This window comes from Gambusia affinis, linkage group LG02, assembly GCF_019740435.1.
Source record: "Gambusia affinis linkage group LG02, SWU_Gaff_1.0, whole genome shotgun sequence".
Lineage (NCBI taxonomy): Eukaryota > Metazoa > Chordata > Actinopteri > Cyprinodontiformes > Poeciliidae > Gambusia > Gambusia affinis.
Genome location: NC_057869.1, coordinates 28,243,129 through 28,261,132, shown reverse-complemented (window position 1 = coordinate 28,261,132; position 18,004 = coordinate 28,243,129). Strand labels below are relative to the sequence as shown.

The window sequence follows — 18,004 nt, the reverse complement described above, 5'->3', positions numbered from 1 at the left end:
AGGAGCAATCTGAAATATCCTTTCAATAGCAATAGGGCTGAAACGATTAATTGGAATAATTGTGAATAATCGTTGATTGACACCATTGTCAACTAATTTGGTGAATGATTAATTGTTTAGTGGAGTATACAGACTCAAAAAACACCGACCTTTTTGAGTTGGCCTAACAACACATTCAGAGTAGTGATTATGCCAAGACTGCACAAAAAAAACAAAAACATTTTGAATTTAAGATTAAAACAAAATCTTCTTTGACTGTAAATATGTTCTAACCAGAACTCTTGTAGCTTCACCTGGTTCAAATTCTGTAAAATTTCTCCAATTAAGTACCTTTAGCTATCCAATTATTAATCAGTCAACCCAAAAAATAAACAGATTAGCACTACTGACGTTAAGCAGTGCAGAAAGGACTGAGTTTTTCACATGTTGATGTTAAAAAAAGCAAAACGCATGTTTCACCATTCGCTATCTCACAACTAAGGAGGACCAGGATGTGCATTTGTCATTGTCTCCTCACTTGATGGAGGAGGAGCCCTCAAATGTGAGGGCAGAGAAGATTTGCACTGCAAAACGAGAAACAGCAGAGTAGGCTTCTGGTTTACATTCCTACGCCGCCAAAAGAAAATAAGAACTGAAGGATTTTATATATTGCTTTTAATTCCCGTTTCAGGCACAATTTACATTTTTATTGGGTGGTTTTGTCAAACAGCAGTCTTACTAGTCGCTACAAGCAGAGCAAGTCAGTACAACACATTTCAAGAATAATGCAGTCAGTTCATGAGTAGGCTGATGGTGGTGGGTAGTAAAATGACTCAAGCAGCTCATGTTCACCCACTCTGCAGTGTTTTTAAAGAGAACATTCACTTTACTCCACTAAGATTACAATTCAGACCAAACATAACCATTCTGATCTTTACATTCACTGATGAAGGGTTTTTATACCAAGTAAAAAAAGTACAAACTTTAGATTGTATTCATCAACAGGATCGGTTCTGACATAGGCTACAGAGCAAGCCAATCAACCCAGAGATCCACGGGCCACTAAAATCCTGAGCAATGCATCTCTCATCTTTAAAAGACTGCATCACAACTAAATAAGTATTCTTTTTGTTCACAACTCTTCATGCCTCTGAGAAATCAAAACAAAAAAATCTAATTCCACAAAACAAAATAAAAATCAACTTCCACGACGTTGATTGTTGGCAAGTAAAATTGAGGTTTCTGACACGACGGTGGAGAGTCAAAAACACAGAGGAAGAAATTCTCTTTCCTCAACAACAGCTTGAAAATCCGATTTGAATACATGTTTATAAAGAAGCAACTAATGATTATTTTAGTAAATTAGTTATTCTAAATATTTTGACAATTAATCACATCTTTACAGAGTTTTATTTTTTTTTTACAATATTAGAAACACAAATTACATTTATTTTTAACACAAGAAAAATAATAAAATATTTTATTTCCTAAAATGCATCAACACCACATTCCCTTCATTTGTAGCAAAGGATACATCTGCAGCTAAAAAATAATACATAACATCAAAATATGACACTTTGAGCTTTTTTTTACAGATCTTAAATTAAAAATGTATATATTTTTAACAGTTTTGGCTTATTTACTGCTCTGAGAATATGTTCTTTCAGCAAATTGCCTTTTTTTTTAGTCTGTATACTCCAATTAACGATTAATCAATTACTAAATTAATTGACGATTACTTTGAAAATCGATTAAGCCAAGCTTATTGTCACATGGGCCAAAATTGTCAAGAGAAAATTAACAAAAAAATAAATAAATCAAAAGTAAAATGGGAAAAAAAAGGACAAAAAAAAGTTTTGTTATAGAAACAAAACACTGAGATTTTTTACATATAGGCAGCCCAGCAGTACTTGGACTGAAAGCTGTTTATTTTATTTGGGTTTTATTTTTTACACCTCTGAGTGGCTAGCTGTCAATTTACTCCTGTCTCGGTCTGACGGGGTTCCCGCACTTCCTGTATCAGTTTACGTTGTTTTCAGTTGTTACAACCATTTAGTTCATTGTTCTCATATCGTTGTGTGCTTTTTCCAAGCCGCCTTTAAACATAACATGAGCGTTAAGATACCGGTGTGTATAAGAGTCATGTCAGAAGTCAACAAAAGGCTATTCTACTTGAAACCTTGCATACATCTTTGTATTTATGTGAAATTATTACTATGAAAGTATATACTCAATTGCAATACTTTAATTAAATAAGTGAAAAGTCAAAATTTTTTGTGTTGGAAAGGGATGTGTAAATCATTCTAGAGCTAAAAAAAATGTCCAATGAGTTTTGCAGATTTGCCTCGTTAAAAGAGAGGGATCCACTTTGTAAATTTTTTTATTTCTCGACTCAAAAAAAATCTTTTTTTGTTTTTAGTTCTGGGCAATAAAAACAAGATTTAGACCACTTTTATTGAAAAGTATGTAGCCAAGCTGAATAAATTCATTAAAAGAATCAAAACCTGCTGATGGATGTAGTCATCACGTTGTATTGTAGCCAGAATTTCCTATTGCAAAATTTTTATTTGTTTGTAATACTTTTGCCCTGACTAAAAATTTAAAATATTTTTTTATCTGCATCATCTCTACCTGTGCAGCAGGCTGGCAGATTTGTATTTTCTTGAATTGGAGTTGTGGGCAGCACAAAATCAGTGTGACCACTGCATTAAAGTGTATGCTGATGCATTTATACACTAAAAAACAGCAATACTTATTTGTTTTGATGAATGCATTAGACAATTCTTTTTAAAAAATTTAATGTTTTACTACCTGGTCAGCCAGTTGGTGCATCTCTGTCCCAAATGAAGCAGAAGTGATAGCATTTAGAACTGAAAAATGCTCTAAGAAAGGCAAGGAATGTACTGAAAAGTGGTATTTATGTAATTACATTAAGACATGTGTGTCCTCCCTCTGACCCCAGACTTATAACCAGCAGCTCCGTGGAGCTTGGGACATTAAACAACAGAGTAATCTGTGTGTTTCAAAGCACGACTGTGTTCCGTGGGCCGCTTACTATACATTTTAAATCGTTTTTAAGAGTGGCTGATTTGCATATTCCAGAGCGGACTGCTTGAGTGCCTCACTGCTCAGCTGTCCCACAGAACCGGGCCTCCCAACTTCACCACAGTACCCAGCCACGTAAGCATCCTCATATTCAGACCCATACGACTGATGCAACAGTTTCTACGCGAGCCGAAAAAAAACGCCTCTTGAAGCGTCCGCGCGCTCAAACGACTTTTCAGTTAGATTATTTTTTTACTCGGTTTTGCGTCCATGTTTGAGGAAATTAGATGAATTTGTGCCGGAATATCCCGCTATGTGTAACTTTTGGACGGCTGAGTGTTCGGGATGCCGTGTCACAACAGTGAGCCGGCTCCTCAAACACGTTTCTCCGTGTACTTCCCCCTCCGAGCTGAATCCCGTCCACAACCTGTCAGCTCATCTTTCACAGTTGTCGCGCGCACTTACCGATGATAATAGCGCAGGCGCTTAGGAGTCCGATTTCCTTCTTCAGCGTGACTTTGTCATCACTTTTGGCGTTTTCATCCTTCTTCCTTTTCTTTTTGTCATCCATCTCTCCCTCTCTGTCTTCCTCTTCCCCCACGGTCCGGTTCAGATACTGTAGACTGAACCACGTTTCACGCTGCTGGGCGCACTTATAATATCGTGCAGATGACGGGGAGGAGGAAGTGCGCATGCGTGACAATGCCAAACTTTGACTCAGGTAGGTAATGCGAGAGGTGTGTCGAAATTCAGGGATGGATCATTTTGGCCTAGAACAAAAAGGACAAGGGATGTTTACATATATAATTTTAAAGTTTAAAGTTTGCCAGGCTATGTCTATATTATATTGATGAGTATAAACACACACACAAGAAAAAAAGGCAAACCTGCAAAATAGTTTTTTTTCTTTTTGGCTCTAGAATGATTTACACATCCCTTTCCAACAAAAGCGTCCAAATGAAATGTATGAGGATTTTATTATTTGATTAAAAATATGTTCTAACACACTAAAAAACAGAGTTTTACTTGTTCAACTTCAACAAAGTCTTTCAACTAGTTGCAAGTGATTGCATGTTAAGATATTATGTAGTCATGTTAAAGGAACTATAATAAATAACTAAACTTAAATTAATTGTTACCAAATGAAGCTGTTTGTTTAAGTTGGACCGACTATTTTCTATTTTCAGAGTAGACTTTGAAGCTGTTTGCTTGTGGTTTTAGAGATGTGAAAGAAAAACATCAGGTTTCAAGATGACTGAAGATTTGAGCAGTACAGTGTAAATGTTTTGATACAAAGGTCTGCCTAATGGTCACTTGGAATCACACTTTTGATACAGTCATTATAAGAAACTTCAAATAACAACTCTGAACCAAAACACTGACGAGCACATTACAAATTAGAGACAAATAATATTATGTGCTTCAAAAAAGCATTTGCAACCCTTAAAATGCTCTGCATTTTGTCACTTTGCAACTACAACAGGTAGACAAACATGGTAAATTTCTGTAAGCAATTTAGACAAAATGTGGGTCCACACAACAGGCTGCAGGATTCCACTGAAAACGTTGTAGTTAGTATGCCATGCCAATCGGTGGCGCTGTAACTCTGCCACCAAACAAAAAGCAGTTTTACAATAACTTCATTTGTGAAAAGGAAAAAAAAAGTTATCGAGCCAGCCCACCAGCTAGTTAACATTCGAACTGCTAAAATAAACAAAAGTTTTCAAGGACATACAAAGTGTGTCCTTGAATTTCATGGAAACACCTTGAAATGATCTTAAACAGTCTGTAATGCTTAGAAATCCAACAATGTGCCTGATTTAAAACAATTCTGCAAAAAAGAGTGGGTTACGATTTTTACAGTGATGTTAAAGACTTATTGCCAGTCAGGGGCGCAACTACATATTTTTGAGGTGGATGTGAACATCTCACCGGCGCCCCGCCCCCCCAGGACATAAAATTGCACAAGTGAGTCAAAGAGCCTGTTAGCCTGTGTCTAGAACCTCCTATGAGCTGCAGGTCTGAGGCTTTTGTTGGCATATTTTCTATCATTCTTATACCTTGATAGGAAGCCGTATCCAAGCTGGCAACCCACATTAATAAAATGGTGAAATAATATTGACCACAAAACACTATTTATAAAAGATAACAATTTTTCTACACAATCCTAACAAACGTTTTTAATGTTCTCTTCACAATATTTATTTACTATTAATCTATTTGTATAATTTGTTCTTTTAAATTGCCATCTATATTATTTTTTGGTCTCAGGAAATGACTGAGGGATGAAGAGACTGATGTTTGGTTCTTCAGGTTCTGACGGCTCTGCGGTTCCTCTCCTGATCCATTCTGTCTGATATCAAACCCACTGGGTGCAACTGAATATCACCGACACATTTATTTTAATGCCCCTGTTAAACGTTACTGTGATTGTTTAGCCTGTGTCTTCCCACAACCGTCTGTATTTTTGCCAGAGGTTTTACTTTAAGAACGGTGTAGTATCGAGTGGACATTTTAAAGACACTGATTGATGGCAGCTCACTGCGGCTGCGTAGTGTCCGTCTCTAGGTCACCATGACAACAGCGTCAGTTCGTGGGGTCCTATTTAGGTCCCGCAACGACAATTTAGCTGACCCTAATATTTCCCGTGTTTTGTTTTGGTCATTATTATTACACTTATTGTTGAGGGGTGTGTGATAGGTGTGTCTATCAGACATTTATAGCAATACGGAATAAATCGCGTCCCGTATTGGTTCAATACGGAGCGGAGACAACAACCACCTGTCATTTTAGGCTAGCTTAAGCTAACCTGAATATTTACAACTCTCTTCTTGATACACTGACATTACTTACCTTCTGTCTTTCAACCACTTTGAAAAGCTTTTCTTCGTCTCTCCAACATTTTTATCCTTCCCCCTCTTCCGTTTTCTGTTTTGTGCCCCGGAGTTTTTTCTGCGCCCCATCTTTAGCTCCTTGTTGTCGAGGCATTACGACAAATTTAAAAGAAAAAAAAAAAACCGCGCCGCAGCGCGTTCTCTGTAGGGCCGCTGCCCAAACTATTTGTATGGGAGGGGAGAGCGACTGGTAGGAGGGGAGGGGCGCCTAATCAGTGCTATTCCTCTGTTATTGATCATTTCATGCACAAACATCTGTGAAGTACATAAAATGCTGACTAGAAAAAAAAAAAAAAAATCCTACATCGTTTTTGCGCCCCCTCTAGTGCAGCGCCCCTATGCGTTGCATGCACTGCATAGCCACCTTTTGGGCCACTGTTGCCACAAACACTTAATATCAGTTCTTATTGCTAAGGGTGGTACAACCAGTTATTAGGCTCAAGGGGGAATTATGTTTTCACTCAGAACCAGATTGGTTTGGATACATATTTACCCTTAATAAATAAAATTAAAAAAAGAAGATTTTTTAAATTTACTTTGACTCTGCCTACAAAATATTAAAAAACGTACAACTTTTATGCGCTACAGAAAATCTTTAAGCACCATTGGAATTATCCCCCAAAGGTCAATGGTGTAGCCAGGAAAACAGGTCAAGTATGTAGAGCACTAATCCTGTGGAAGCAGCTGTGGTGGGACATTTAAACCTACAGCAAGAAGAAGATGTTCCTCTTCATTCATTATGAGGAGAAATCCAGGATGCAACATATCTTGACTTTAATGCAACTGACTAGCTGAAGCATATTTGTCATCCACAGGAAATATTATCTGTACTTGTGTGACAAAAATTGCTAACAAACAAATAAAAAAAATAAAAAAAATAGGCTTCTTGAAAAAGCAATAACGTTGGTTTTCACACAGCTGCTTAGTGGCTGTATTTTTCTCAGTTTTCCACTGAAATATTTAGGTATTTAGGTCAGTTGTGAGGAAGAAAATAACTGGCTCAACCTAGTTTTGAAGTTTGAACCAGGGCACTGGAAGAAGTCGCAGCAGAAATGTAGAACATTAACTATATACAGACCTGATCAGGTTAGAGCTGTGATATTATCACACTTTCATCTCAGTTTCGTTTCAATGAACCAAAAAAACTGTAATTCTGATAAACGATTGGCTTCTATTTAGTGGAGCAAATTATTTATGGTTGCTATTTTTTGATTCTCCAATAAATAAATAAAATGTTTTAATTCTATGTATCATATTGATGACTAAAATAATATTCCATTTTTAAAATTTGCCAATGTATTTAGTATCAGAGTTCATTTTACCTTCTGAAAATACAGAAGACGTGAGAGGAAAAAGGAAAATCAGTCTAAATTCAACGTTGATCATTTCAAATAAATCCAACAAATACAACAGAGGCTTATGGCATGGATTATTGGCGCAACAATCTGCTTTTTTAAGGTATGTGAGAAATGGCCTGGGGGAATTAAGCCTTTTGTGTCTTGCTAAACAGAGTAGTTATGCAGTTAAAGCTGTCGCCCCCCCACCCCCCCTTAATTATGTCTAATTCAAAATGCAAACAAAAATGTTAAGTAAGATCCATTCTACTTGAAACGTCTCTGCTGGCCAGTAGCCAGTGAAGTGACAGATTGAAAGCATCCTCAATTAGAAAACAAGAGAGGCACTCTAAGAGAGCCGCCTTCTGTCAAGTGACCAGGAGTAAATCTCTCCTGTGGCTACATGTCAAGTTGCCACAGGGAACACCTCATATTTTACCTCTTTACCTACACTAATGCACTGACAAGTCTTGTTTACAATTAGCTGAACACAGAAAGCGTGACAACAGCTCAATACGGCCACAATGGGGAATATTTATCGGGGCTTCTGATCCAGGAGATCTCTCTGAACAGATCCCCAAGCTACTACGGTATGCCAAATATCAGACAACCCAATCTACCAAACCATTAGCAGCACAGCTTTTATTCTAAATAAACAGCATCTAATGTTTGCACTGAGCACCGTTCAATTAATCATCGGGCAGCGGTAAAAGTACGGCACAAAAACCAGCCTATCCACCTAAACAGACAGGGTGGACAAGGAAAGCATTAATCAGGGAAGCAACCATAAGCACCGTGGGGACGTCTGGACAATCTGCAGAGAAAATGTCAACACAACAACAAACGTGGCCTTAACAGAAGAGAAAAGAGAAACTTATATAAAACTAGACCTCAAGCAACAAAGGAGACATGGCTCTGAGATGACAGCAAAATGTAACCTCTTTACCTGTGTGGCAAGAAACATGGTGGTGATGGAATCATGCTGTGGGATGCTCTTCTTCAGAAAGAGACATAGAGGTTGTTTAGAGTTGATGGGGAAAGGTTTGGAGATTAAACATTAAGAGGCTGCAGAAGACTTGTGATTCAAGTAGAGGTTTATATTCCACAAGGATGATTATGACCTTTAAGATATTGTCTGAGCTGCAGTGGAATGGGCCGGCTCAAAGCACAGTCATGCCTTAGAGGGGCTCAGACACAATCCAGACCTAAATCAGATCGAGAATCTGAGGTTTTCTTTCAAAATAGCAAGTTTGCAATGACGAATGGCCAAAACCGTTAGCCTTTTGATGCGGTAGACATGTGACGAAAGACTTACAGTAAGAGCTGGTTCAATAAAATAGATGGTTGACATGAGCCCTTGTACAGTGTGTGTGGTGCTACACTCTCACAGCAAAGATTAACCTGACTGTTTAATTTATTTGGGTTTTATTTTTTTCACCTCCGAAAGGCTTTCTGTTTACTCCTATTTTGATGTAACGGGGTTCCCACACTTCCTGTATCTGTGACTTCTGTTAACATTTTTTTTTCAGCTGTTACAACCGGTTAGTCCATTGCTCACATGTCGTAACGTGTTTTTTCCAAGTCGCCCTTAAATGCAACATGAGAGTTAAGATCCCAGTGTGTGTGAGAGTCATGGCAGCGAGCCAACAAAACAGAACAAGCCGAGGAAGTTAAATAATGCTGCTGGATGAAGATGACAGGCTGTTAAGTATGTTATGTTTTTAAAAGATTAATATAGTATCTGTGCTTTTTTTTATATTGCCATTGTGTTTCTTATGGATTATGGAAAGCATTTGTTTTAATTTATTGTAATGTGACGTCTAAACTACATTTGCTTGAGCAACTTTTTGAAGAAAAAATCTTATAGGAGTAGTTTTACTGCACTTTTAACTTTTATTTGAGGAATATTTTGAATTCAAAGAGATAGACTTCAGAGATTGGAAACTTTTGGAAAATGTGGAATTTTTTAGATTTCTGCGATGTAGGAGCTAATGCTTCTGCAGATCTGATGATAATGAAGGAACATTTTCTATATGTTGCAGTTTTTAAAGAATCTCCGTCTCTTTCGGAGCCGCACTTATTTTTCTCACACACCCACATACACACATACGCTAGTTTAGGGAGTTGAGTCGTTAAGTTGTGGCAGGCAAACGCCAACGAATGCACAATGAACTTGGAGGCCAGCCTCCCTCTCCAACGTGAGGCCCCAACAAAGAGAGGAGATGCTTTGTTGGCAACAGGAAGGCAAGCTGAAACACTAACTTCAGTGTGATTGCAGGATAGGATGAGGAAGAGGAGGCGATGAAGCAGGAAAATAGCAGAAACACTGTGGTGGCAGAAGTGATGCAGTTGTACATAGATGTTGAAGATGATAGATCACAGGATATATGGAAGGGAAAAGAAGCAAGAGAGTAGTGAAGAGGAAAACATCTATCTCAAAAGCAGTGTCTCAAATTGTGATTTATAGAATCAGTCATCAATAGCCCTGTTGAGTTCCAGATTATATTCAGACTGGAATGTTGTAGCAAGACAGTGTTTCTGCTTCAACAAAAAAACTGAGTCGTAAAATGACTCGTAGAGTATAGTTTTCGAAAGAGGAGAAGCTTAATTCAACAGTCCAAACCATTGAGAGGTATAAAGGCAGGAGAAGAAGAAAGTACTGACAAGGTGGAGTTGATGGAGAAGAGTATAAGGAGTGCTCTGGAACAGGAAGATATCTGCAAGAGTGAGAAAAAAGGCTTAGGGGATGGCAGTCAGACTTTCCTGGAGGTATATTTTGGAGTCAGTGGCGATAACAAAATGGCAGACTTAAGAGCGTCAAGATTTTCATTGACAGTGGCCAACATAGAGAGGAATAAAAATGAATACGTCAGGAAAGACAGGTCAGGTTGAGTAGTTTGAGGATAAAGGAGGAGGAAACACGAAGAGCAGGGAGAATGTCCATGGATGGAGTAAGGGCTATGCAGAGGGGGTAGTGTGAAACAGGAGGAATGGTGGGAAAATCTAAAGAGATTTGATCCAACAACTTCTAAAGATGGAAGAGCATGAAGAACAGAGAAGGTGGTCTGTAAGTCTCTGTTAAGAAGTGCTTGTCTGTCAGAATCCACTACTAAAGAACTCGCCAACTATGACAAACATGCCTTGCTAATGTTCATTGAATGAAACCCTTTACTTAGAATAAAAAACGAAGAACGATGGTGAGATCCTAGAGATAAAAAGTGAGCGAGAAGGACAAGAGGGAAGGAGTTGTTAAGAAAAACAAAAAGTAAGGACAAGGAAATCAAGAACAAGAGAGGAAGGAAAAGGCCATGAACCTAACAACACTTTTCTGCCAGGAACAAACTATCACTCTGTCTCAATCTCGCGTTCATCCCACCCTTGATCTATTCTTACTCTAGAGCTTCTGGAGTGCCTGGTCGAATAGTCTGCCATACTACCCACATCACGCATCGTTTGTTAACAGGCAACCCAGAGTTCTTGTGGTTCGGGAGCAGAGCTGCATAGCAACCCCACAGCACTTCCTGCTGGACCAGGGGTTGAACGTCAGTGGCCGTTGTTCGTCGCTGTGCCCCCTCTGCCTTTACAAAAACAGACGGGAAGCAGTTTGCCCACAATCCGCTTTGTGCTACGTTGTGAGGAGAAAGGAAATGAGTGTGAAGGCCAAGCCACCCTAGTTCACTGCACCTCCATATGGGGTAACAAATGTGTGTTTTGAACAGACGTCTTTGAAATTAAGGTACTAAGAGTCAAGGAGTTTGTGAAGGGAGGCGAGAGTGGGGGTTGGTTAAATGTAGGGCTTTGCCTGTCCAATATACTGTGCTAAAAACATGGCTGCATCTCTTCAACACCCGATGGATTACTGTGATTACACTTCGGCCAGCCCACTGAGCCCTAAATCACAGGTGCTAGAAGAAACACCCTCATTTTGGGTCATCTGCCCTTTCAAAACATGATAGCGTTCATATGATAGTATCTATGTACTTGTGAACACAAACTTCATTCTCCAAATTGTTGATTAACAATACTATTCCATCTAACTAAGACATTGGCAACCCTTACGTCTTTCATGAAATAACAATTCATGCAGCAAGTCTGCCAAGAGACAGGTCAGGTAGTGACAACTGGAACACATTTCCTTTTATACTTATGACTTGTGAGAGCTAATTTTATTGTTGGTGTAAGAAGTTCAGGTATTTGGTTACATTTGGTTTTTGCAGTGTGTCTTAATCAATCAATCAATCAATCAAATTTTATTTGTATAGCACATTTCAGCAGCAAGGCATTTCAAAGGGCTTTACATCAAATCAAACACAAAAACACAATGCAACATAGAATCAACAACAAAAACACAACATCAAGTCAGATTCCGTCAATAAATTTGCAATTAATGAAACCATGCCATCTGTCAACATTTACAATTCCAACAGAAACTTTGAAATTTAAAACTTTTACACCTCTTTATGTCAGGAGTTTCAAAGGTAAAAGTTTTTCCACTTCACTACTTATTTGCTTAAGAAGTCAAAACCGAAAAACAACTATTTTGAGTCCTCCTTTAAGTCATCAAGCATTCTGAATCATGGAGCAGTGTAATGGTGAGTCTTGGTACTACAAAGCTTTATTTTTCAGTACAAATGCTACTTGTAGACAGTAAATATATCAAAGCAGTGTAAAATCTTCAGTGACTTTGGAACAATGGACTAATAAACATTTTGAATGAGAACGGCCGTATAAATAGGTGAGTAAAATGAAATGAAATCTAGTCTTCTATCTCCATCTAGTGGCCAAATTTGAGCATTACAAAAGATTGGCATATTAGCACAATGCTGCGTCATATTCAGTTCTAGACTAAATAAATATGTTACATAAATAGAACAAGTCTCATTTTTTTGGTAAATATAAAGATGATGATATAAACTGCATATCAATCACCTTTACACTCACTGGATATTAAACCAACTGGGAACAAATTTCACCTCAAACATCAAAACAGCAAACAGGAAAGAAAATCTGAGTTATTAAATTATCCTTCCAGTTCCTTCATAGATTAAAGTTAAATAATACATCCTCTGCCCAACCACTAATGAGTTTCAATTAACTTTTTATTACTTTATAGATGTTACAGTTTTTTATTTAAATCCCACGGATCTTACACGTGGAGAAAGTACTCAGACAAAACCTGTTTTAGCCTAGTTTACAGCCCCAGCAACACCCTGTTGCCCTAGCTTCAACTCCGTTGTTGACAATAATCCTCCCATGACATTAATAGCTACCACCTTCACGAGCAGAACAGCAACATGCCTTTCACCCGGTAAAACCGGAAAGACGCAAAGCACAAAGGCTATTCTAGTTTCCAGAACGTCATGAAAAGGGAATGCTGCTTAAACATCTTTAAGGACAGTCATGGATCCAGTCCAACTGTCACCAAATTAATTGTCAAGAACAAAGCCAGACATCCATCATACAACATGTGGTTTTGTTTTCACAAACAGAACCGTTTCAAAACTACAGAATAGATAGATTCACTGAAATAGAAAAATTTGACTCTAATGAAGACTTTAATGGAGCTAGCAGCTTCTGTCATTGAAGCTACTAGCAACCAGCTTCAATGACAAAAATTTAAGTTTTACTGGACAAGGGGTCGAATTTAAGTGTTTTTTTCTGTTTTTTTTTTTGTTTGTTTTTTTTTTTACAAAGGAGAGGTGTATCAAATTACATGTCGATTGTAAAGGTGAATGGAAGAGGAGGAAAAAAAAAACTCATAATCCTTAGATTAAGTAGGTCTACTTGTCAAAAAATCAAGAAAATTCTGGGCAACCCTAAGTATCCTCTTTATAAAACTTTTATTCAACTCTGTGTCTCCAGTCAGAGGTTTTGTCAAAGATGCTGTAACACAGACCTCTACAAGAGCTGATCACAGCCATCACCATCTACAACTCTAAACAATTTGTGATTTACAACATTTAATTTAAAGACAGCATTCTGAGAGAGAAGGAAAAGTCGTCACAGGTGGAACGATTTCAATCAGGTTTAGCTAATCTACGGGGTTCTAAAAGCTGCAAAACAGAGTAACACAACTGGACGCTAATTCATTCACGATATTGTTGAATTAATTCGTAGGTAATTGGAAAAACAAGAGTTTAACAGGGTTTCTAGGAAAGTGGACATGATGTAAACAGAGTTTTAATGTTATCTGTTCGTAATATGATTTTTTTTATTTGAAAATTAAACCATTACATTAAAAGTTTTGTCTGCTATTCTATTATATTGCTCAAGCCAAATAAATGTAACACCGTCTGTGGATTAATGCTAGTTTTGCGGTGTTTTCTCTTACCGTGTTACTGTAATGTGATGTACGTCTTCTGAAGGAAACAGGTGACTTCCGGTGACCTATTCCTCTTTTATCCTCCAGTTTCTTATCTCGCTTCAGTATTTTGGGCGGAGTCTGCTACTCTTGCTGGAAAACTGCTCTGCTGGGTGGAGTGAGGACAGAGCAACAGGAACACTGTTTGGAGCGAGGACGAAACTCACCTGTTGTACAGCAGTGCGTTGCTTTCTTATTCAGCTCGCCTTTATTGCTATTTATTTTTAGCTTTTATTTTTGTTTTGTTTCGTTTGTAACCTTGACCTCAGAATGACGGACACACTTTTACCGAACGGCATTGAAGACAGCGGAGGAGACGGAAAACATTTCAGAAAGGTGAGTTTAGTTTTTCAACAAACGCACAATTTTATTTCTACATGTATATATTTGGAGTAAAACCATCTCAGCTGCGGACTTTGTTTCCTTAAACTCGTCCATTTTGGCTTCAGGTTTTTAAGTGAGGTGCTTGCTTTCCATTATATAAAAAAATGTCAGGGAGTTTAAAGACTAGCTTGTCTTTTGACGCGTTCCCCACAGTTTGGACGCGTTTTAAAGCTACCATCCATTCAGTTCTCTAAAATCAACCAACCTCACTTTCGACATTGCTTGTCACCTTTTAAATGATACACTGTGATCACTTTTTTCAATCCGTTGTGAAATTTTAATGGAAATTAGTATTCAATCAAGATAAAATCCACCCCCCACAGCTAAAGTGCCTCTGGTGAGGCACATAAGGCACAGCCCAACCAAGCTGGTTGTTTCCCCCTCTTTCCACATGTTCTTAATTAATTTCCCCCTTTAAATGTTTCTCCCTAAATTTTGTATGACTTCAGCAAAATGTTCTAGTTATTTAGAGAGCTCTGCATGAAATTAAATACCAGGTCAGGCTAGAATGGATAGGTGTCATTTTCAAAGGTCCTAGGAAAACTTACCAGGAGTAAATGCACACAAATGCCACATAGATGAAACAAAAATTCAAACAGGAACTTAAACAGATTTTTACCCGTTATAGTTATGAAAATTGTCATTATCTCCCTTCAGTTTTGTTATTCGGAGCAGGGTACTCAAAACGTTGGAGGTTGCGTGAGCCAAACCCCATTTCAGACTCATAAAATTTAAACTAATGCTAATCAGAAATATCTACTTGAAAATCTATGTTGAAATTTCTCAAAAGCTGCTTTTCCCACCATAGTATTTACTGATGGGTGCCATTTCTTGTGATGTCATCAACCCAAAAACAAGCAAGAAAAAACTTCAGTTTTTTTTGTTTGTTTGTTTAATAACTTAAAAAAAAAAGTATAGCATTTTGTGAAAATCTTGTACAGTGAAGTAAATACTGTATTTACTTTACTGTCGATGAATATTTCTCATGTAAAAAAAAAAAATAATAATGCACCAACAAGGTTAATGATAATGTGTGGGAGATGACAAACCGGCTACAAAAGACGTTGATTTGAATGGATAACTACTGGTTCTAGACTTTTCCAATCCTGAAGTGTCACCAACAGCAGTAGAAACCACTGGGCTGTCAGGTTCAGGTGTTGGCCTGCGCATGCATGTGTGGGTGTGTGTGTGTGTGTGTGTTCTCTTCTGGGAATAGCTTTGTCTTGAGAAACTGGATGGCCATAGTTATTATCGGTTATCAGCTTTCCGTCAAACATGCAACAGGTCTAAAAGCTCCCTTCTGGACTCCTGTCCACATAATTTCTGTTTCATCAAGATGTTCTTTACGTTCTTGTCCTGCAGTTTGACTAATTGTTGTGTTTCTAAGGAATTTTATCAAAGTATTTACCTTTTAATTGATTGTAATCAACAGCTGAACATGTTGGAGGTGCTTTCTATAACGTCATTATCTGAATAACATAGTAATAATTGGTTACCTCAACTGCTACAAAAGACAGCACTTTCATCTTCTGGTGTTTTGACGTTGAAGTTGGTAAATTGCCCAGCTACAGTACCGGCTATAGTAGCATTTTCTGGAGGTTTGGGTTTTGTGTAGTCTGAGGTCATAGGAGAGACAGTTGGCAAGCTGGGTTATTATCTAATGTGTTTTCACAGAGTTTGGTCGGCCTTTGAGCACTCCACATGTTCCTGAGTGTTTTCACAGGGCAAGTTTGTGTAGATGGGCATCTGAGCGCAGCCTTTGTGTCTTTAAATCCGTCCGAATCCCACTTTTGAACGCTGTCTGGTTTGAGACTTCCTGTGTCTATAAAAAGGTCAGTGGGAGTCGGGGGGCTAGTACAGCCACAGGACACGACCAAACGTTCTAATGCCTTTTAAAATGTGGAGCCTGAGCTCTACTTTCATTATGATCCTCACTCTTTGCTTTTCACTTTCATTGAGTATTAAAGAGTTTGCAGATTCATGTCAACCACAATTACATCCACATGTTTTCATTTGGCCTTCTGAAAGAGATTTACAACTAGGAAACTTCTCAGTCAAATTTCTGCCCCCGTGGAACTTGGTGAGCATTTTATTTTATTTTATTTTTTTCTCTACTTGGTGAAAATAAGTTACAGTGATTAACAAGACCTCATCGGGTCTGACCGATACTCCAGGGAGCTGTCGCGGTTCGGGGCCGTCCGTAGTTTGGCTTCCAGCTGGCTGACGGCCGACTGGATGTGTGCAGGATGGAAAGATGGCAGCACAAAACCCTCGAATCGGCATGTTTCTGCTCTTCATCTCGTCCTCCTTGGCCAGAGAGAGCATTGACGTAGCATCTGGCCTGGGGCTCTCCTTCAGCCAGACCACAGACACAAATTGACAACATGTGCCTTGGTTCTCGAACCAGGCAAGCTCCCCTTTCTGGGAGAAACATTTGCTCCCTCCAAGCGTTGGTCACGGTGGAGACAACCTAATGGGAGGTGCAGGGGGGAGGGGGGCAGGTAGCAATAATCAACAATGGATTTGTACAGTAGTTTACTCCAAATTAAGATTCGAGCTTTTTAACTTGCAGATGAAACTAGCAAGTGCTATGATTTTAGTTTTCACTACATGTACCATAAGCGACAATGAAAATACCAAGCACACGTAATCTATACCGAAAAGAAACAGATTGTTCCAGCTCAAAACTGGGTCATGCCTGAAGCCCCCCCTTGGCAGATCGCCACTGTTAATCACCACTTGTGCAAACCAGCTATCTCATTATACATTGCCTCACATGTTCTTTATGAAATCTCGGTTATACAACAGCAAGTGAATTTTCTGTGTGATGGATATGATGCTGGACTGGGCGGCCCTTTGTGTTTTGCTCTAATTAAGTGCATAGCACAGTGACGGAGAAAGGCTGCACTGTTCAGGCGGCCCAGCAGGTCGAGGAAATTAGTTGGACTAAAGGGGATAATAAAGATGGAGGCAGACATGGCAAAAAGTGATTTATGTCCCTGATGTTCAAGTAGGCATGTGGGTGGGTGCTGGTTGCCAAGTCTTTATCCTATCAAACCCTCACTAGGGGTATGTTCACCCCAACCCAGTTTACTCTGCTTCAATCAAACCTTAGTTTGATTGCCTGGAAAGTCTGGTTCATTTGGCGAGGTGTGAATGCGCAATCAAACTCTGTTGCAGACTAAAAAAGCAAACTCTGGTCTGCTTAAAAATCTAGCTTTCTGTTTGGTTGAAGGGACCTGTAGCGCATATGTGAATGGCAAGCGGATCGGAGACCGAACGCTTCAGTAGCAGGAAGCAGACTATAGTGCTGGGCATTCTGGGTAAATACAACCAAACGAAACTCGCAAGAGTTTAGTGCTAGCAGAAGAAATGGCTTGCAGAAATCCTTCAACCTCTAAAATCTGACGTTGCCTCATTTTTGTTTCATTTTGAGAAAAAGGATGTTGCGTTCATGTCTTCTTCTGAGGCTTTCGTGTCGTTTTCTTCCGTAGTTCTTGGTGCACTGCCACCACAGGATTGTTGTTTGGATTGTTTGACAAAATAGTGTGAAAATGAACCACAGCAGCTGAAAATATAACAAATATTGCAAATATTGCATTTGGTCCCCATTGCAACTGAGTGCACTGGACTATCAGGTGTGAAATCACCCTACGGTGCTATTTTTTGATTGGAGTTAGCAAAATATGGATACCATGTCTGTTAGGAGACCAACAACTGCAGGTTGGCTACCTAACCTTAAACTTCTTGTAGTAAAAAACACAAATTCAATAGAACCTTTATCAAAACCATTATTACAGCTGTTGCTTTTGAAATTGAAAAAACCCCCAAAGTGGGTAGTTTGAATCTTGGCAGATAAAGTTCCAACATCCTACAGCCTGCTTAGTGATTACCTGCTAACTTTGATGACGGATGATGAGTGACGTTTTATTTTGCTACATACAAACGACAGAAACGTACTGCTATGGCAACCATCCGCCTCAAGCCACTCCCCAGTTCTGTTACAT

At 38.7% G+C, this 18,004-nt stretch overlaps 2 protein-coding genes across 4 annotated transcripts in view; one reads left to right on the top strand and one right to left on the bottom strand.

The window, feature by feature from the left end:
- Positions 1-13,662, bottom strand: part of slc7a10a (solute carrier family 7 member 10a) — a 32,361-nt gene extending 18,699 nt beyond the window's left edge. The window contains exons 1-2 of one of the 2 annotated variants that reach the window (XM_044105979.1): positions 13,584-13,662; positions 3,490-3,794 (exon numbers count right to left, since the gene is read on the bottom strand). In XM_044105979.1, coding sequence (XP_043961914.1) covers positions 3,490-3,718 — 229 coding nt within the window. In that variant the 5' untranslated portion in view covers positions 3,719-3,794; positions 13,584-13,662. The remainder of the gene's footprint in view (positions 1-3,489; positions 3,795-13,583) is intronic. The other variant, XM_044105987.1, reaches the window with a different exon arrangement.
- Positions 13,663-13,707: 45 nt separating this feature from the next.
- rhpn2 (rhophilin, Rho GTPase binding protein 2) overlaps positions 13,708-18,004 on the top strand; it is a 30,848-nt gene continuing 26,551 nt past the window's right edge. Inside the window, exons 1-2 of one of the 2 annotated variants that reach the window (XM_044105958.1) lie at positions 13,708-13,793; positions 13,883-13,949. In XM_044105958.1, the coding sequence (XP_043961893.1) occupies positions 13,884-13,949 (66 nt within the window). In that variant the 5' untranslated portion in view covers positions 13,708-13,793; position 13,883. Of the gene's footprint in view, positions 13,950-18,004 lie in introns of both variants that reach the window. The other variant, XM_044105965.1, reaches the window with a different exon arrangement.